General features: G+C 55.0%; 6 protein-coding genes across 6 annotated transcripts; 2 read left to right on the forward strand and 4 right to left on the reverse strand.

Moving 5' to 3' along the window:
• Window positions 1-24: 24 nt before the first annotated feature.
• DICSQDRAFT_154199 (uncharacterized protein) lies at window positions 25-2,196 on the reverse strand. Its single transcript, XM_007364267.1, has 2 exons — window positions 330-2,196; window positions 25-274 (listed from the first exon to the last, which is right to left on the reverse strand). The coding sequence occupies exon 1, from the start codon at window positions 2,174-2,176 to the stop codon at window positions 335-337; it is 1,842 nt and encodes a 613-aa protein (XP_007364329.1). The 5' UTR covers window positions 2,177-2,196; the 3' UTR covers window positions 25-274; window positions 330-334.
• Window positions 2,197-2,565: 369 nt separating this feature from the next.
• On the reverse strand, window positions 2,566-3,733 carry DICSQDRAFT_57136 (uncharacterized protein; the record flags this gene model as incomplete). Its single annotated transcript, XM_007364268.1, has 4 exons — window positions 2,566-2,792; window positions 2,850-3,067; window positions 3,127-3,298; window positions 3,379-3,733. The coding sequence occupies 4 exons, from the start codon at window positions 3,731-3,733 to the stop codon at window positions 2,566-2,568; spliced, it is 972 nt and encodes a 323-aa protein (XP_007364330.1).
• Window positions 3,734-4,081: 348 nt separating this feature from the next.
• Window positions 4,082-6,422, forward strand: DICSQDRAFT_103421 (uncharacterized protein; the record flags this gene model as incomplete). The annotated part of the gene is made up of 8 exons (XM_007364269.1): window positions 4,082-4,172; window positions 4,272-4,555; window positions 4,624-4,787; window positions 4,844-4,916; window positions 4,982-5,069; window positions 5,125-5,367; window positions 5,417-6,032; window positions 6,203-6,422. The coding sequence occupies 6 exons, from the start codon at window positions 4,082-4,084 to the stop codon at window positions 5,286-5,288; spliced, it is 864 nt and encodes a 287-aa protein (XP_007364331.1). The 3' UTR covers window positions 5,289-5,367; window positions 5,417-6,032; window positions 6,203-6,422.
• Window positions 6,423-6,658: 236 nt separating this feature from the next.
• Window positions 6,659-8,575, forward strand: DICSQDRAFT_160765 (uncharacterized protein; the record flags this gene model as incomplete). Its single annotated transcript, XM_007364270.1, has 7 exons — window positions 6,659-6,903; window positions 6,987-7,066; window positions 7,122-7,254; window positions 7,320-7,463; window positions 7,816-7,924; window positions 8,157-8,279; window positions 8,415-8,575. 7 exons carry the CDS (start codon window positions 6,662-6,664, stop codon window positions 8,454-8,456), a joined length of 873 nt encoding a protein of 290 aa, XP_007364332.1. The 3' UTR covers window positions 8,457-8,575.
• A 4,855-nt stretch (window positions 8,576-13,430) lies between these two features.
• On the reverse strand, window positions 13,431-14,087 carry DICSQDRAFT_179661 (uncharacterized protein). Its single transcript, XM_007364271.1, has 3 exons — window positions 13,988-14,087; window positions 13,766-13,906; window positions 13,431-13,680 (listed from the first exon to the last, which is right to left on the reverse strand). The coding sequence occupies exons 2-3, from the start codon at window positions 13,865-13,867 to the stop codon at window positions 13,525-13,527; spliced, it is 258 nt and encodes an 85-aa protein (XP_007364333.1). The 5' UTR covers window positions 13,868-13,906; window positions 13,988-14,087; the 3' UTR covers window positions 13,431-13,524.
• Window positions 14,088-14,111: 24 nt separating this feature from the next.
• Window positions 14,112-18,606, reverse strand: DICSQDRAFT_179663 (uncharacterized protein). Its single transcript, XM_007364272.1, has 22 exons — window positions 18,411-18,606; window positions 18,290-18,335; window positions 18,102-18,150; window positions 17,908-18,043; window positions 17,799-17,848; window positions 17,699-17,743; window positions 17,609-17,638; window positions 17,356-17,537; window positions 17,220-17,298; window positions 16,843-17,160; window positions 16,738-16,776; window positions 16,668-16,674; window positions 16,582-16,610; window positions 15,805-15,966; window positions 15,457-15,750; window positions 15,334-15,393; window positions 15,251-15,277; window positions 15,112-15,171; window positions 14,716-15,053; window positions 14,566-14,658; window positions 14,437-14,506; window positions 14,112-14,381 (listed from the first exon to the last, which is right to left on the reverse strand). The coding sequence occupies exons 5-22, from the start codon at window positions 17,818-17,820 to the stop codon at window positions 14,257-14,259; spliced, it is 1,980 nt and encodes a 659-aa protein (XP_007364334.1). The 5' UTR covers window positions 17,821-17,848; window positions 17,908-18,043; window positions 18,102-18,150; window positions 18,290-18,335; window positions 18,411-18,606; the 3' UTR covers window positions 14,112-14,256.
• Window positions 18,607-19,244: the final 638 nt, after the last annotated feature.

The following is a 19,244-nucleotide window of genomic DNA, read 5'->3' on the forward strand; positions in this document are numbered from 1 at the left end:
CTAGGTCGAGGAGATCATGAATAAGATGGAAGAGGTCAATGATATGCGCCCACGCAATAATATACAGAATGACGACGAAGAACATCAACCACCACGATCGTTTCCCAGGCGGACTAGACAACATCGACTAAAGTATACCGTTTATGTCCATCAATTATCGGCGGACAGAAGAACGTGGAGTGCGTGCAGGCGTACAACGCGGTGCCACAGTCATGACTAGATTGGTGGCGATCATGATAGCTGTGAGTCGAAAGGAGATAACACGATGTGGTACCTGTTGGCATAGAGTCACAAATTGAAAAAATTGGAGATGATTTGTGTAAACCTACCATACTTAATCACGGGGTGCTGGTGTGGACGGTGCAGAAAGGTATTCAGTATGTGTCGTACTTGCGGGGCTCAGCGGGCTGAGGATTGCAGATGCTCTGCGACCGCCGTCGACTTCCAACTCCTGAGGCTCGCCCTCATCCGATTCTTGCTCAAGCCTTAGAGCGCCTGTCGCAGCGGCGAGCTCGACTGGCTCAGTGTCCGGCTTCGTGGGCGCTGCTGCACCGCTCCTGTTTCCGTCGATGGACGTATTCTCAAGCGACGGGGTCTCCGAGGCGACCTTGGATCCAGGGAGAGTCACGGTGGACGCCAGGTCGGGCGGGACACGCGCCTGCTGCCCAGGGAGATGCGACTTAGAAGTCACGACTTCGTCCGAGACCGCCTGCTTCTCCGCCTCCGGCTCGTTCTCAGCCGCGTCGACGGTCGTAACACTCTGGTTGGTCGGCGCATCCGACTCAGTTTCGGTGACCTCATTCGGAGGCGAGTCGATCTCCGTGTCTTCGCCTGCATCCAGGTCATCCTCCCCATCGTCATGCATACCCCCGAATCCGTCCTCCGTGCTCAAGCCGCCCGTCCTGTAGCTGCCAGATGCCCACATGCTCTTGCTCCTGACACCAGGGCTCGGCACCCCAGCCGGGCTCGGCAGCGCGACATTCGCGCTCCACCCGCTGGTCGCGCTCTCCCAGCTGCCGCGACGCGAGCTTCTCGGACGCAGCGCACGCACGCTAGCATCGACATCGTGGTCGGTATACCGCTCCTCCCCTAAGCCCTCCTCGAGGTCGCCCATCATGAAGTGGCTCGTGCTATCCGTGACACCCGCGGTATTACTCCACTGGGAGACCGAGTCATCCGCGATCGACCCTCGTCCCGACAAGGTAAGTGCACCCGCCCCAAAGCGAGCCCCAGGGAATCCAAATGCAGACGAGGCGAGCGTTAGTACGGATGCGTCGTCAGGAGGTGGGGAGGACGGGCGTGGGTTGTTACGCGGATGGTGGGCCGTATAGAGCGGGGCCGTCAGTGATGGACCACGGGAGCCTGCAGCTCCGGAGTTACCAGATGAAGGTCGAGACGGATGAGTGGGCGAGGGCGGGAGGATGGCCGAGAATGTGACGGAACCGGCAGATAGGCCGGACGAATGCGTACGGATATTGGGTGGAATTCGAATGCTGGGAGTAGTTGGAGTAGGTGGTGCCTGAGCGATGTGGGCCATGCCCCCCGTGAGGTCGACACTGAGCAGCGTCGTGGGCTTCGTGCTCGCAGCCATGCTCCGGAATGTACGCGAGTGCGAGAGGTACGACGAGGAAGAGCGAGATGGGGACGGAGAGGGAGGAGAGCTGGGGGGAAGAGGGCGCACCGATGCGTCTTCATCCGCCTCTAGGTGGCTCGTAGGCGAATAGAGCGAATCGCGAGCAACAGACAGGTTGAGACCGTCATCTGATGCGCTGCGGAACGAGCCACTGTCTGCGCTGTCTGCACTATCTGTCTCGTTGAGTGAGATTGTGCCACGAAGGCTGTGCGCCCTGGTCTGCCTGGAGCCGGTGGTATTGCTACGAGCTCGGGGTTGGAGGGCAAGGGGAGGGGCCATTGGGACTGATGAACGTCGATTGTGCTTATCCTTTCCCCGCGGCGATGGCGCACCATACCTCTGCGACTCGGACACCCTCCGAGTGCGAACGGTGCCCGCAAGCTTTCGTTGGAACCAGTTGATGATCGGCTTGCTGGCGCGACGAGAGACTTTCTTCATCTGCTCCTGGGTGTGTGACCTCGTCGTCGTTGAGCCGGCAGCAACCATGGTGGGAGGGGGAATCGGGGCCTTAGAACCCTCCTTCTTCGACTTCACAGTCGACATGGATGAGCTCGGTGCAGCAGATTGTTGTGGAGGGGAATTCGATGCTTTTGCCTTCGGCAGCGTGGCCGCTTTAGCTGAAGGACTTGGGGCTGAACTGGATTTCTGAGGAGCAACTGCTGCAGACATGGCTGCGACGTGGAGAGTAAGATAAGGATCCGAGATGTCGCCGCGGTGGGAAGAGGGAAAGAAGCTGAGCAACCATTCGACTCGGTATTTGTGGCGGTGCTCCACGTGTTACATCATAATGTGCGAATCCTGAACATCGCACGTCGCGGGTACAATGCTGCCTCCTGATCATGAGAAGTATAGACGGAGACAGGCATGCTGGTGTCCTAGAGACTACCGGACAGTACCATCGGGAAGACAACAAACAATGCGCGAGGTACACATCAAAAGAAGACCACTCTCTTCTTTGTCGCAGCGGGCGCGGAACTGCCGAACGCCCTGACAACTCCAGAGTGAGCCGCCACCTTAACCTCCGCTTTGCGCTTCACTCTCTCTTCGATCTTCTCTGCCTTGTCTACCTCAAGCGTCCTCCTCTTGAACGTGTGGAAGTCGTCTTCGTCCGCGCCACCTTCCTGGCCTGTGCCCACGAATACAGTAGTTGCAGCCACGTCTGTCAAATTCGATATTAATGATGAGTTCTTGAGAAGGAAGCGGATGATGCCCGCACCTGGTTTCCTCATGGGGCAGTCCTTCGCAAGGTGAGTCGTCTCCTTGCATACCTTGCAACAGCCACCATTGGGATATATGCCTTTTGATTGGTTTTTCGGGCATTTTGACGCAAGATGGCCTTTGCCGGAGCATACGAAGCAGGACGCGAAGGGCAGGGGGCTTTCCGGGTTCACGGGCTCTTTGCATCTCGACAAAGTGTGCCGACGTGACCCGCATCTTCGGTATAGTTGAGGTCTCTGTTACAAAATGCCGTTGCATCCGTACATATCACACACCTGTAGCAGATTCCAACGGTATCTCGTCCCGACTTGGATTTGCCTGGCTCGCCTCCCAGGGCGTCCGCAGCTATTGAATTGGTGCAATCTCTCGCCGTGTGCCCTTTCTCTCTGCATGCGAAACAGATTGTCTCGGAGTGCCTATGATCGATACGCTTCAGTCTACGTTGCTCTGACGCAGATTTACGAGCGTTGGAATCTATCGAACGGTTATGTGAGCACTTGGGGCGCAGTCCCACAGACAAGCCTCACCTATTGAACGGCGTTTATCGACTTGATTTCTCTTCTTCTCCTTGTCGTCATATCTGTCCTTCTTGGTGGATCGCTCTGGACCACCCTCAACCTGTTCCACACACTCTCCGCCCTCTGTGTTGTCTCCTTCGTTTACTACCTTGTGCGCCGCTTTCGCTTCTGTGTCCGAAAGCTTCGTTTTCTTTGATCGTATACGTTTCTGTTTCTTCGTCTCTGGATCCTGACTAGTTTTTCCCGATGCGTCCGCCTGCTGGCCACCAGCAGAGGTACTGCTAGGTTCTTGCGTCTCAAGCTCGTTGTCGAAGCCTGCCTGTACATAGGTTCGCTTCCGCCCGAAATTCGTGACTCGCGTCATGTCGTGCTTGTATGCAGATCAGGAAGTAAAGGGGTGTAGAAACGCTGGTGACGGCAGAGAAGATCCACTCCCATCCAAATTTAGCCTGACCGGAAGGCGATAGCCTCAACGCCACAACGCTCGCGCGTGCCAAGGCGCGCATCAAGCAACCTCTACACCCAACCACCTCCGGGCTTCTTCACATTCAGTTATCCTCTTGCTTGTTATCTTAGTACCCCTCTCTGCTGCCTACGGCCTCCGTAAATGCTCGCGCGCAACCTCAACTTTCTGCGCAGCGCTTGCTTGGCTGGAGATGAGTGCTTATGTCCCCGGGTTCGCCGATCCACCCTCCGCTTACGACAGGCCCCTATGGTGTCCTACGTAACTATCTGGGACCCTCGAAACCCCCAAGGCTCACAGAGCATATCTCTCGCGCACCCCAAGGATCCCACTAACCTCGGTCAGCCTGGCCCGAGTCAGAGTGCGCTCCCACCTCCGATCAGCCAAGCACCTACCCCAGAACTCCCTGCGAGCGACGGCGCGAACAGACAAGGGGAAGGCGCAGGCACCACTCCGCCACCAGACGAGGATGCGAGCTTACCAGTCAAGTACGTGCACTCCACAATAGACCCGCAGACCAACCTGCCTCTCCCGCACGCGGGCCCGGCGTCCCCGCCTCTACACATCAATCCGCCTTTCGACACACATCGTTTCTACAAAGTGCTGGAGCAATCATTCCCCGGCCCTATCGCTTTAAACCTCATGCGCGCGACGCGCGCTCTCCTGGTAGATAGAATAGGGCGAGTGAAGCGGGACGCGCTGACGACGCAGGACTTGGAAAGCGTGAGTCTTCTACTCGTCTGTCGTTCGATGCCTGCCAGCGCCTGACAGGAAGCATTCATGTATGATAGCAAGCGTACTTGTTTCAGGCCGCACTCTCAGAGCTGCGCTCGGAGACTAGCGTCCTGACAAGGAATGAGACCGCCGCTATGCGGGCCGCCACTACTGCAGTAAGACGAGAAGTGGACACAATTGACACACGCATGAAAGAGGATCTCGCAACATTAAAACACGAGTGCGTCAATTCTCTCCCCTCAGACAAGTCAAGGATTCTACGTCAACTTTCTGTAGGATCCAAATGGACCTTGATAACAGGAAAAGCGAGGCGAGAAACGACTTGAAGCGATTAGACATCCAGGTCGAAGTAAGCTTGGGGCCGTGCCCATATCATCGAGCACACTGTCAGACGACTGACTCTGGGCGTTATAGGAAGTACTGAGTAGGGCGCTGATCACTATCAGCGAGCTGAAGACGCAAGTGGAAGAGTCGCGCTGGGAGAAGTTGAAGGCGGCAGTCGGTGAGTCCCATACTCCTGCCCATCTCACCCTCTTCATACTAACAATTTGCCGAAGGTGCATTGGCCGTGCTTTCCTTTGTTATTATAATCTCCGTCGAGATCTACGTCGTTGGTCCTTCCAGAGCTGCGAAGAGGCGTGCGGAACAACCGCCTCCCCCGCCAGTGCTTCCTCCGCTTACCCCCAACGAAGGTACCCAGATCTGGACTGGAACTACATAACCTATTACAGAGTATAGCTTAGCTGGCGTTGGGTTGCTGGAATTGCGACTGTGAGTCTTGAAAAGAGCATAGATCCAAGGTATGCTACTCCTCTGTAACCCCGTCCCCCTCTAACGTCGTCAACGCAGGCATCTGTATTATAAATACCCCACACTCCTCACACTCCTTATTGCGTCTCCTTGAGACATCACATCTTATGATTACATATATGCACATCTACTAATGCTATCCTAATAACGCCTCCGAATACCAATGAAAGAACGAAGATCCTCGCATGTAATCGTGATATCATACCCAATTCAGCGCACCTCCAGCTTGTCCAGTTTGTCCGCGAGCCCCTCTGCCGCCGCATCATCCCCCTTTTTCGTGTCTGGCGCGACAGCCCAGTTAGGCTTGTTCGCGGTGTGCACGCCCTCCCGGTCGACTGACGGGGCCTCCTTCGTCGCTGTACTTGTGCCCTCTGCTTCACCCTCGTCGTCATCCTCCTCCCAATTATCCTTGACCTTCTCGCTTTCCACCGTCTTCTCCTTCCTCTTCTCTTTGCGTTTTTCGTTCTTCTTCTGCGCCTTAGTCATGCTCGCCTTCGATACGGGGACGGCAGCGGCCTTGGGTGGAGGCGCCCAGCCGACGATATGACCCTTGGGGAGGGCATTCGCCTCTGCCTGCGCTTGACGCGTGCCTCGGAAGCGGCGCACGTCTTCTTGTGGAGTGTACCCAGGACGAATCTTTTTCTCTTTGCGGATACTAGCAGGTGAGCGATGGGAAAGTAGACACAGGAATGGCGGCACATTTTGGTAAACGGGGTGCACAGCGGGCGAGAGCGCACATAGTGGCACACCCACGGCCGAGATCAGCGAGGGACGAGTAGCACAGTCAGACTGGCGATTCAAGGGGAACAGAGCCGTGAGACGTACGAGCCGTCAGGCCTTCGTGATTCTGGGATAACGCGCTCGAGCGTGCGGGGATCTACCGCAATGCCAGCGGTAGTTGTTTCAGGCACGATGGCAGGCTTAGACATGATGCTACACGCGCAAAGGCAGGCTGAGGCCCTGATTTGTCTGTAGAGGTAGAGAAGGAGTTTCAGATGCAATGAAGAGCACGCAGACAGGCGAGATATCAGAAATTCGAGAGCAAGATGCACTGGGGCGTCGACATCAGGTCTCCGACCCGGAAGCGCGCAGATTATCTTCCCGAGAAGGGCGCTTCCTTATAGAATGCATCTCTGCTCTCTTCGGCTACACCGGCCCTCCTGGATTCCCTGCACTATCATTCCTGTGCTTCCTTGTTAGCTGTAGTGATATCAACTTGACTTAATCATACGTGCGCTGCATAATACACGACGTGCGACCTAATCTCTTCCAGACACCGTCGCGATGCGGTACGCCGTGCTTGTAACGGGACCCGCAGGTGCGGGCAAGTCGACTTTCTGCAACGGTCTCATGACGCATCTGCAAACTTCAAAACGTTCGGGACACCTTGTGAACATGGATCCCGCTGCAAACTCAGACGCCTTTGAGTACGAACCTTCAATAGACATTCGAGACCTAGTCTCCCTAGAAGACGTCATGGACGAGCTCGGCTATGGTCCTAACGGAGGTCTGGTTTATTGCTTCGAGTGCGTATCCCAGTTTGTTTCAATATCTTCCAGCTACATGAGTATTCTGGTTGTTCATGCGAATGGATGTTCATTGCTTTCAGGTACCTCTTAGAGAATATGGACTGGCTCGATGAGGAGCTCGGGGGCTACGAGGATGACTACTTGATCTTCGATTGTCCGGGTACGTCCTTGATACACTACGTGCACATGTATTGTGACACTGAACAAAATCATAGGTCAAATTGAGCTATACACGCATCATCCATTTCTCCCTACCCTTGTCCGCCATCTACAACGGCTCGGCATCCGAACATGTGCGGTGTACCTGATCGAGTCGCAGTTCATGGAAGACAAATACAAGTTCTTCAGGTCAGTCTCCGTGGCGTTCCGACCGAGCTCATGTGACATACGTTACTGACTCCCCAGTTCATTAGTGGCGTGCTCTCGGCCATGTCTGCAATGGTGAATCTCGAAGTTCCCTGGCTGAACATAATGTCCAAGATGGACCTCGTTACCACCAATGTGGAAGACAAGGGCAGCGGGAGGAACGGCATTCGCACACGAAAAGATATCGCAAGGTAATATTCTCCGCCAATTCACTCCTGGCTATGATAGGCGTCTGGCACTACCACTGTCTGGGCACTACATATGCAGGCGTTCGCAGTGCATACTCTCATTGCGCTGTGGTGTGCATCCTTGTAGTGCATATGGCGCTTCATATCAGCGTCATACAGCGCATATGATCGAGTGCACAGCATCTGCCACAACCTCGGGGGGGGGGGGGCGTCCATGTCGCACTGCGCATTCCACGCGCCCTTGGAGAGTCTCCATTCCTTCGTCCCACCGCCATTGCCAAGCGCGCCGCCTCGCACGTCTGGCGGGATCCGAATATACGAATGTGTCGTGCTCAGCATACACTCTTCGTCGCAGATACCTTGAAGCGGATCCGATGCTCCTCCTGTCAGCGCCGGGCAGCCGAGAGGAACGCACGGAGCGCAATTCCAAGTTTCATGCGCTCAACCAGGCCATTGTCCAGCTGGTAAGTCATTCGTAGTGGTCCGCGTCAGCTGCTTGTTGCTCACTCCGTTCGTTCCGCCTCGTTTCTCATTCCCCGACTTTGTCGGCCGCAATTACGCGGACACTACTGGGCATACCTACCATTGCCTTGCCCATGTGATATGTGTGCTCCGGTGACTCACATTGCCCATGTCCGCCCACCGACGCCTCAACTTATGCCAAAACGTTCCGCGTGCTGCGGCTCGGGGGGACAGATCGAAGACCACCCGTTGGTCAAATTCCTCGCGATGGACCTCACAAATCCGGACTCCATAGAGACCGTGCTGAGCCATATCGACTACGTGATGCAATATGGCGAAGACGAGGAGCCGAAGGAGGTTAGTTTGTACCTGTCTTGCCGTTAATCCTTGGGCTATTGTGCTGACGGCTATCCTGGACTCATCCACCATGCCACGGCTTCCTTCACCTGCTCTATCCGGCCGCCGATTTATCCGTGGATATCGCGACCTCAGCCTGGCGACCTGGACGAGGGGGACTTCGCAGAGATGGAGTGATTCGAATACATCCTGAGACAGCGTTGCGCACCGCGTATATTCCCATACGAGCTCATAGACCCCTGTATCGCCCCCCAGATAGTAGTGATCAACATATGCCATCGCAGGGGACTCAACCGCTACCTCTAGTGACCCACACTTCGCCTCTTCCAATCTGGTTTTCCACCCCTATATTTGCTCCGTCATCGCCCCGAAACGTCATGCGCGTTGACTTCCCCACTGCGATCAGGGAAATACGAAGTAGTATTTCTCACAGTCAAAAGGCAGGACCTTCGATGCCCCATACGGTGGAGCAGTTGTGAGCCTCGAAGCCGGGTTTCCTACTCTAGGCTGCTGGGCCACAGGAACTAATACGGCGGTGAGGATCGAAAGCGGGCGTGTCATCACGGGTATTGAGAGGTCTACCAAATACGTGCTACATGCTTGCCGTATCATATACATTGCTCAGGTGTGACAGCGACCTCCATTCCCATAGCTTGACCAGGAGATCTGCGCTATTCTGTTGTCTTCCTACTTCAGAGGGCTGACGATGGCGCGCCATGCAACGCCGTTCAGCATCTACATAGCTCCGCATCTCTTCCTTGGCGGGTTGTACACATTGTGTCAGTGGCTGACATAGTGGTGGCGGCACTTGATTGTGCTGGTGGTTTGATGCGCACCGGTCTACTAGCTGGCAGGTGCCAACTAAGGTCATAGTTGGACGTCGGAGATGCCTCTTCCGGGCTCCTGCCTTACTGCACGGCCGGGAAGTCCTGGTCCACGCCGCAGTATCATCGCAACGGCTGAGAACAGAATATGTAGAAATAGCTTATCCACCACCCTGAACGTGTTTTCGAAGCCGACACGAGTCATCCAAGCATCGCAGAGACAGGCACTTATCGCAGTCCCGAGCAGCAGCGGCCCGCCCCCCTTCTAAAGACAGCAAGCGCCTGAATCTGCCGTCAACCACCAAACGTTCCCCACCGGTACGAGCCCTGAGCGCAGCGCCGTCTTGCGACTGCCCGCTCCAGGGCACGTTCCCAGTGCTCTATCAGACATGGTTCTTCGGAGCGCTTGCAGACTGCGGCAGATAAGACTCGAACAGAGTCAACCGAGAGTCCGAAGAGCGGTGGGATCCACAACGTCATACCGCGGTGCGGATAGAGTTCGCGCAAGACAGCCCACTGGGGTTGGCGCCGTGGGCGCGCTCCGTCGGGCGAGAAGCCTGCAGATCCATGAGCACTGTCAGAAAAGCGAGCGGCGGAGTAGCTGCGTGCGAGTACGAGGCTGCGTTTCAGCGCGACAATTGACAGCTTCTCCAAGGCGTTCAAAATGGACTAGGTGATCGCTAGCTGGGTGAGTAATTAGAGTAGCGCGCATGCCGATAGATAGCGCGTCGAAGCCGAGGTAAGATAGTATGACATCTACGTTGTTGGTGGACGCGTTCTACCGCGTACCGCGTATGGCAACACGACGTACATCGCCAATGGAGATGCGGCGACATGTACATGTAAAAGGCTCCTCTCCTGCTCCATCTCGCGGGAAGACGTTCGAAGCTGCCGCAGCTATAGAGTCGACGATAGCGTACGTACGGTTCTGTATGAAGCGCTTCGGGAGTTCGGGACGGACAGAAGCGCGATGGCCCTATTGCGGGCTCGCTCGAGGCGTTCTCGTGCTTTCTGCAGGTCATTTGGGGACCCACGGAGCCGAGATGCTGGGCGATCGGAAAGAGAAGCGGAGGCTATTGCATTGGGGGATCGTCCTCGTCCTTAAGGTGTGGGGGTCGTGGCGCGCGAGAGTGCGTTGGGGGCGGGCGCAGGGAGAGCGGTAGACCTTTAGCTTAAGAAGGTATACGGGTACGGGTGGGAGGCGAAGCCGGCGGCAGCGAGTGGGGGGATCAGAGTGACCCCGACACGCTGCATGCACCACGTCCCGCGGGGCTTGTGCGTCAGGGCTTCCGAAGCTCATGTAGACCAATTAGGCATGAATTGGACCTGGGGTCGGATGGAGGTGCAAGATGGGGAGGTAGGATGTGCATTGACCCTGGTCGGTATCCGTTACGGGGCAAGATTGTTGTGGTCCCAGCACAGTATAGAACATCAGACGAACCAAGAAAGCGCGAGAACATGTCCCTTGTAATGCCATTAGTTTGTTCCACGATCCAGGAATACGTGCGGAAGTTGGGTAGCTAATGGACCAGCAGCTGACCCGCGTGCCATTCAACTACCGGCTATAAGGTTTATGGCAAAGTGATCAACTAAGACCGGGTAAGCACATACGAGCCTCGTGGTAAGGGAGATGGTGAGAACACACTGGGCGGCCTACTACGGACTCCGGCAACGTGGCCAGGAACGCCCGATCGAAGGAGGGGCTCCTACCCGCAGGGTGAGAGAACATTCGTTTGATTAGGTGGCGATGTATGCTTGTACGTACGCAGTGCCCCCGGCCCCGCACTCCTCGGATATCGCGAACAGGCAAGATTGACTGTCACCGATGTTGAAGGTTTTGTTCGAACCCATGAGGTCTGTTCGCGACCCTGTCTTCGTCAGCAATTTGTCGTTGGGCAATCCCACCTATGTGTAGCAGTCCGTGCGCAGCAGGGATAGCCCTCGTGTCTCGGCAAAGAATCCAAGCTGTGGCCTCAAGCGCTAGTGTCGGGCGTCCATACGCAGCAACGAAGACAAAGCTGCTATCGAAATGGCAGGAGTCGTAACGATGGACGAGGCGCTTTGAGGGTGGAGTGTGTGAGCAGAGCGGGGAAAGATGCACTAAGGGATAACGCTGAATCTCTGGGAGCCACTCGCCGCGTGGGGGCGCCGTATGCACGGCCGCTGGAAGTTGAATACCTATCTCGCGTTCGGTGGCAGTTTGAAGGCGACGATGCGACGTGCGGCCTGCCTAAGATAGTGCAAGTGTGGCGGAGCGTAGATACGCCAGTGTGGCCGTGCAGTTCAGATGCCGAAAGGGCGGGTGGAGCGCGACCACAAAGTCGGATAGAAAGTGGCGCAGGGAAACTATTGAAGGGGCCCGCCACGCCTGCATGCAACCTCGTGTAAGTGACAGAAGGCAATAAAGTGGTTGATTTGGCGGCGCAAAGGACGACGCACTGTGAGAAGGAGTCTGAGGGACGGGTCGGAATGGACCGAAAAAGCTAGAACGGAAGAGGGCGAAGTGGCGGGCACAACGTAGTAGATGAACGCTCACCCGGAAAGCAAAATTCATGTGGCAGGGCGCGCAGTACGTTGGAGGATGCGTTTGGACAAACGGGGGACGGTACCCCGTGAAACCACGACAGAGCAAGAGTCAGGAGGGGGAGAACAGGTGTTAGCGGGTGAAATAGGCCTAGGGTTGCACTGGATCCCGACATCTCACAGCATCATGGTAGCCGATGGAGGCAAGGAGTGCATGCAAGTGGTGTTATTCGAATGATACTCCGGACAAGAACAAATGGCCGAGGAGGCTGCTGTGCAGGACACAGCCCAGGGACGGAGGACGAGCGAGGCGGGCAGCGGAACGGGGCTCGGACCAGGAGACGCCGAAGAGATCCGGACGATCGCAGATCTCGATCAGTTACGTATGACGTTATGGACCCTTCACACGAACCTTCACGCAGGAAATGTTGTGGATTTGGACTCCAATCTTTCTCCCTGCTCCCAGTATAAAATGCACTCTGTCCCGCCTCCCCTGGCGCATTCCACTCCCCAACGCACACCTCACCACCATGCCTACCTACTACTACCCAACGCACAACACCCATGGCACCCGTCAGAGGTCCCACTCCCATTCACACCAACCGACCCAGGTTGTGTACCCGTCCGGCTACTCCTCCCACCACAGCTCTCCTGGCCACCACTTCAACAACGCATACCCTCAGCAGGGCGCGTACTACCCTCCGCCCCAGTATCTGGTTCCGAACTATCAACACGACGCGGGCCGTCATCGTAGCCATCACGGACATGCACGGACAGGCTCTGGCGACGCTGTCTACTACACCTCCTCCGCTCCGAGCCACCACCACAGCTCCTCTCGCGGTAGCCCCCATCACCAGAACGTTGCCTATACCACTAGCCGCCGCTCGTCCTCCTCGCACAACCACTCTCGCCCAAGTCGCTCGCATTCTGTACCGCGGCCTGTCCGCGTTTCGTATGACTCCAGCCCCCGCCATCGTCGCGTAAGCACACCTTCAGCGCCTTCTGCATGACGCGCGCGGCTGACCTTTCGTCTCTAGAGCGAATCGCGCCCCCGCGAGGCCTCCATCCACAACGTTTCGCACTCACATCATCGCCGTGGCAGCTCCTCCAGCGACATCCCGCTGAGCGAGCGCATTCGGCGCATGTTCGGCTTCAGCCACCACACCTCGTCCTCCCATGGCTACCGCTACGGCGACCCGCACCGCGGCGGCGAGTACGTGGACACGCGCTCCGGCCGCACAGTCGACTGGCGTGGTCGCCCCATCTACCGCGTCTGAAGTGGCTCTGGTGCCCGCGAGGCGGTTTGGCCGCGTCAGGCGCGCGACCACCAATTGTGCTTTTCCGTGATCTCCGAGAGGTTGCGGGAGCGCCCCGCCTCGCCTCCCATAATTGCTGTTGCTTTATACTACCCCTCGCAACTATCCCCTTCACTGTATCACCTCTTGCGCGTCTCAAAGGCCTTGGACCTCCAGGACTGGACTTCCTTTGTTATTGCATCTCGTTACCAAAGATTAACTATTGTCCTCTTCCTTCACACCCGTGCCGCGCACGGTCCTCAGTGTAACTGTGCCTCTGTACCGTGTACCTGTAACGCTCACGACCGCTCTCACGCTCTTCTGTCCTGCTTTGCTTCGTCGTGGCTTATCGCTGCTATTTAATGAACCTACCTTACGTCTTACTTATGAGTTTTGTATACGCACCCTCGACGAACTTCATGATTAGTTTCCCACCCAGGAACAATTCTCGTGTTTTGATGCTTGGCGGCATCCCGTTCATGGGCCAAGGAAGACTTATTATTGTTCCACAGATCCGTACAACATCCGACCCATCATCTAGATAGATACACCAAGACTACATCAATCACCAACAACGGACGACCTGGGGTACGGGTGCCATGCTCAGCCAGAGTCACTGTTGCGCTCCTTCCTGGCCCGGATCCAGTGCTCGACCCTTGTCTTGTGCTCACGGAGCGTTGCCAGGGCAGACATTCGCGCCCTGACGTTCTCCTCGCTTTCCGAGGCGCACTCCCAAAGCACACTCATCTGCACTTCGACCTGCAGCAGTTCCACGGCACACGTTCAGCGAATCCCACACCGTTGTGCGGCGTTCGAGTAATTGGTGGCAGCGAAATCGGCGCACCTTCCTCGCAACTCCTTCCAGCGCTTCATCGAGCCTCTCGCCCACGGCTTCAACGGCGCCCTTCAGATGATTCTGAAGGGCGACCGCGGCGTCTTGGAACATCGTGTGTCGGTTTCTTTTGAGGAAGTCATGGAACACTTGCTTCAAGGGCGTAAGAGGTGGAACAATCGGACAGATGCCTATGAGTGCATCGCACAAGATGGACGTGGATGCAGCTCGTACCTTCTGACGTGCGACAGATCCTGCTCCAGTTATCCACGCCGCTTGTTCGTAGCCATCAGAGAGACGCCTTGTAGGAAGGGCGCGAGGAGACGGCTGATCCGCTTCTGGCGTCCTTCTAGTGTCTGTTTGACCGTGTCGGTAACTTTGCGCATGTTGCGATGTGCGTCGGACAAGGCCGTGGCTCGCAGTTTCCTTGAGTATCTCTGCAGATAGTCCGGGACTGACGAGATGAGTTCATCCAGGAGGACGCGAATGGTAGAGATGGCCCTCTACTTCAAAGACTCCATATGTTGGGAGCTGAATGTCCGTGTCCACGAGCTTGCGAGTTGTAGTGTGAAAGCCGTCGTTAACTCGACATTCAGGTCCCGCCGGAAATGGCCTTTACGTCGGAGTGCTATACAACATTGTTAGAATTTCCCACCCGGCTTATGGATGTCTTCGGCACTGACTAGCACGGTAAGTCGACCAATATGTCGAGGAAGCGAAATCGTCAGATACTTTCACCACTGCATTTGCTGCCTATGTGTGCACTGTTGTTAAGCGAGGCATCTAAGTGGTCGGCATAGAAAGTACTCTACCAGCTTTGCACTGTCATCACATTTCTGCTTCAACGTGGATACAAGAGACTTGTTCAGACCCTCGACAACGCCATCTGATACAGTCTCAAAACTCTGGTGGTTGTCAGAGGCTCATTCTCCATTGAAAGATGTTATGCGCTTTGTAATCACCTTGATCAAGCGATAGATGACACTGGTCTGGCGAGATGCATACCGTCCCAGTCTGAGCTCTCTGCTAGTTGGCTTGAGCACGTGCGGCCAACGCGGATGTGTCTCCTTTGACTTCCATCTGTTTCGAAGGGCGTTGCGATCTTCGGCAGTCACGCCTGGGATACCTTCAATGAAGGCTAATGCCGAGGTTATAAGCCTCTCCAAGCCCTCAAAAAGCTCGTCAGTGGCCTTCTCTCTGGCTGGAACGGTGAGCTGCAAGATCCAGCGGGATAGAGCCGGGATCTCGGTATCCTCTTCCTCAACGAAGCACGAAGGGCCCCGGTCGTCTTCCGCCTTGTCTGCACTCTGTAATGTAAGATATCTTGCAACAGAGGAGATGTTGCTAGTGCTACTCACTGATGATACGCATGAAATCCCTAGAAGCGCATGTGAAAACAGGAAGCTTCATGTCCAGGTCTATATGTTGCGAAGCAGATGCGGCGTCAGTCATCCTCACAGAACTTACAATACTGGAGCTTGGGGAAGCACAACTCACCACAATCTGCCGGCTCTTGCGTGAGGTCTTCGGTGTTGTCATACATAAGCACTCTGCATAGCCATGGCAGCAACGACACGTACCTTCAAACTGAGGCAAACCGGTTCGGAAATCCTCCTGGAGTGCCATCTTAGACCACTGATCCATATGTCGTGCTTAGAAGTCATGTATGTCCAAACAGGTGAAACAAGCCACATCTGACCGATGTAACCTGTCCTTCTCCATCATGGACCTCGACAGCGCCTTTTGAACGTGTCCTACCATGAACTGCGCTTTATCATACAAACTTTCCAACTCGTTGAAGTCGGATTCAATGATAGTGTGCTGTCCGGATGCTGGACTGACGCCAAGTGGCGCAGATATCTTCTGTCTCTTCCCTAGGCTGTCTTTCCCATAGTTGTCAGTAGGGCGCTTCATACCGATGGAAGCGGATTCTGCGGTGGTACTTCTAGATCTTGTGAGCACGTTCGGCCCTCTCTGCGGCTGTTCAAGTACAGATGCTATTTTGGAGTATCAGGATATCCAATACGCCAGGATGAAGGACTTTGTCTTACCGCATGTCATCGATTTCGCAGCCTGAGCCCAACTCTGCAGATTCTTTCTATGCTTTGCGATATCGTTGTCGATCTTCTTCAGCTCGTCACAATCTGCCAGCTTTCGCTTGAGTGCTGGCTCCCGAAGGATCTCTTGTGGTGATACATCGTCACATTTTGTTGCTAGTTTCCACATCAGTACTATTTCAATCTTGTCGGGAGCACATACAGTAGTGGCATGCTCTTTTCGGAGCTGACACGACAGACAATGCAAGGCAATATGCACAGGTCTACTCATGCGCATTTCGACCTGACCCGTACCCGTAACCACGCGGGTACATACCCGAGTAGGTCGGGTACGGATCGAGATCGGGCACGGGTCAAAGATCGGGTTACCCATATATGGGGCTCCTAGGGGATACTAAGGGTGCAGCATGACTGTCTACTTGTCGCCAGAGATGCTGTCAGGAGTTTTATGTGTGCACAGCATCCTTAGTGACAAGTAGGTATCCATTGCTATCGCCTAAGCCTTATTCAAGTACAGCAGCGCCTGCACGAATACCCCTTCCCTGTTCCCGCCTCCTCTCGGGCCTGTACAGCGGCTCGCACCGGCAGTGGCGACGTTACCTTGGTTTTAGGGCCGTTCAACCACAGTGCAATGAAGATTTCCCTTGCCGACGGGTCCATGGGTACACTCTGTCAGATATGGGTTTTGGTCGGGTCGACCAAATCTTGACCCGTACCCGCACGGGTATATACCCGGACCCGAGGCGACCCTTATGAAGGGGCTGCACTCACCGATGAAAGTGATGACCTCAGGAGAATATCTTTATTTCATAGTCATCTTAAGTCGCGTGCATGATGGTAGAAATGTGAAAGCTCACTTTCCGTCTGTGGATGAGAATGAAACTCAGGCGAGATACCGCGAATGACAATAGAGGGACCATTACATACCCAACGTCAACTGCGTTCGAAATGCGACTCCGTACAAGTCTGTCATTCCAACCATACCATAAGCACGACCTCACAGCCCCACTGCGATGCGGCAGTCCTGCTCACCTCGGGCGACCTTCGAACTCACCGCCCTGGTGATGGGCGAAACTACGAAGACACGATCAGCGCGTTTCAGGTAATCTCTGGCAACTTTGCAGCGGGCTGCATTGCTATCAGCAACCCCAGGTAAGTCCACGAGCACAGCTCCAGTCGACAATACTGGAGCTGGGCAATGAATCGTGATCTTCCTAACGAGAGGCCAATATGAGGCAGTTTTTAAGCCATTCGACGGGTCAATATACTGCGATACCTCGCTCGTGAACATTTCTGTAGCCGAGCTTTCTGTGACAATGTGTACTGTCTTTCCGAGGAAGAGCGGCACAACTGTTGATGTAAATGAATGCGTGACAATTTTCAATGAAAAAGGCGAAAGGTTGGCTTACAAATGTTCTGTTGCGAGAGTTGCTCTACGGTTATATCGGACAATATGTCCTCATTGACAGAGGGGTACACAGCTGACATCTGCACAATGATTATGACTTCGTAGCGATGCCAGGACAAACCTTGTGAAAGACTCACTTTATCCCATGCGACAGCCGCCTCCTCAACGAGATCCCAGCGATGCTTCACGCGGCCATCTGGATTGTCCTTTACGTCTTGGAGTAGGTGTTCCACCTCGTTGTACCATTCAGTCTTCGTGAGATACTCAATATCGGCCTTGATCTGATTGTCCGTACTGTACCGGACTTCGGTGACAACGGCTGTACACGCTTTGCACCGGTCATAGATCAATGGCTGCTTGCGCGGGAGTCGATGTAGGTGGCTGACATACCGGACATGCCACTAGTCCGCACAAGATTATCTGTTGCACGGGAATGCTTAGTCAATTTTGTAAGATGGCGGAGTGGACAGGAACACGTACCTCCGAGCAGTGCATTGATGAGCGATGACTTCCCAGCGCCCGTCTCTACTCGTGTCAAGACTGAGTGGTGGTGTTGCGGACACTCATGAAAATGGCGTACCACCGCATAATGCAATGACCATCTCTGCGGAGTCTCCTGTTTTACGCAAGCTAGATCCCTTTTAGCATCATCCGGATCAATTTGTGGGAGGAACGACCATCGAAATTACTTTTGTATGTCTTTCGTCAATTCGTCCCTTCTCAGGGTGCTGCCTGGTGAGAGAGTCCCAAGGAGCTCAGACACAGCATAAATGAGATGCTTGCCATGACGCCGAGCCTCGTCGGCGTCCAGGTCTATGGGGTCCGCTATGGGGCGATAGTGAGCTTCGTAAGATCCCGACGCGGCAATGCCAGTCGTGCATACCGCCAAGTCTTAAAGTCTCAAACAGCAACGGCTGCACGGTGTCTTCTTGCTTGATCTATTGTAGAGCAACTCGCATTTCAGCAGGGGTACTCTCTCACGTGAAGTAGACTCACTCACATCGGCCATGTATGCAGAGTGAGACGCGACGGTCCGTCGATTGTGCAGAAGAGAATTTGGGAGAGACTCACGCAAGACGCGTCTCAAGGGGTTTGTAGTCTGCTCTCAACAGCGGCGCTGATTTACAAACCGAGGGTAAGGCTGGGAACCTCTACACGAGCCTCCTGCCCAAGCCTTTGACTCAAGGCTTACTTCTGGACCAGACAAGCGAGTCCTCCATCATTTCTATGATGGACGATAGAATCTCGGCATATCCGAAGCCTCATGGAAGGTTGTCTTGGGGCATCGTTGACGGCGACGTTCGTGATCTTGCACAACAACATGTCTCCAAATTGGCTCCAGAAAGTACAATGTCGCCAGGCTGCGACAATCGATGATCACAGGAAACGGCACCAGAAAACAGCAGGAAGTTAGGCGAGGCAACGTTCCGCCTAGCACAGTCGATGTTGGCGGTGAATCGAACAGTCCAAATGGGGATAGGCAGCGCCCGGGTTAACCGAGGAGGCGCGCCTCAGAGCGCCCGGCCTTCGCTTATGCCTCGGGGCTCGAATTGCATGATAATCTACGGCTTGATTAGACGGCAACAGTGCTGTCCGCGTCAAGGTCAATGCGTCAATGTGGGTCAATCCTATCGATCGACCCCCGACTGACGCGTCAATGACGGGTCAGTTGACCCGTCAATATGCACGTGATCATCCCGCCTTATCCACTTTGGGTACGGGTTGTGATGCCTTCGTACGTTACCAGATATTGAACATGATGGCGCGCCGCACGAGCATCACTACGATCATGTACTCCATAAGCCATGTATACAAGGCGCATGCCTGGAATGCCATTTTTTCCTGTTTTACTTCCCCCACCCTTCATCCGAGGGATGCCTCCGAAAAGCGACATATGGAATCTCTTCGAAACCTGACAGGGTTTGAACGGAAAACAGGTTCGGTATCTCCAGGACAAATCGCACTACGCAGCTTGGTGCAAGGGCTGTCTTGATCGCTTTGTCAACGTCCGTATCGCTGTGGACAA

Source organism: Dichomitus squalens (genome assembly GCF_000275845.1).
Source record: "Dichomitus squalens LYAD-421 SS1 unplaced genomic scaffold DICSQscaffold_8, whole genome shotgun sequence".
Taxonomy (NCBI): Eukaryota; Fungi; Basidiomycota; class Agaricomycetes; order Polyporales; family Polyporaceae; genus Dichomitus; species Dichomitus squalens.

What these genes read in the sequence shown, in the direction of transcription:
- DICSQDRAFT_154199 (XM_007364267.1), bottom strand. Translation starts at nt 2,176, where the DNA reads ATGTCGACTGTGAAGTCGAAGAAGGAGGGTTCTAAGGCCCCGATTCCC.
- DICSQDRAFT_179661 (XM_007364271.1), bottom strand. Translation starts at nt 13,867, where the DNA reads ATGTTCCAAGACGCCGCGGTCGCCCTTCAGAATCATCTGAAGGGCGCC. An exon ending in TGGAAGGAGTTGCGAGGAAG is followed by an intron (nt 13,681 to 13,765) that starts GTGCGCCGATTT and finishes GAACTGCTGCAG; the next exon opens with GTCGAAGTGCAGATGAGTGT.
- DICSQDRAFT_179663 (XM_007364272.1), bottom strand. Translation starts at nt 17,820, where the DNA reads ATGGTCATTGCATTATGCGGTG. An exon ending in TGCGAAATCGATGACATGCG is followed by an intron (nt 15,751 to 15,804) that starts GTAAGACAAAGT and finishes ACTCCAAAATAG; the next exon opens with CATCTGTACTTGAACAGCCG. An exon ending in GATGGAGAAGGACAGGTTAC is followed by an intron (nt 15,394 to 15,456) that starts ATCGGTCAGATG and finishes CACGACATATGG; the next exon opens with ATCAGTGGTCTAAGATGGCA.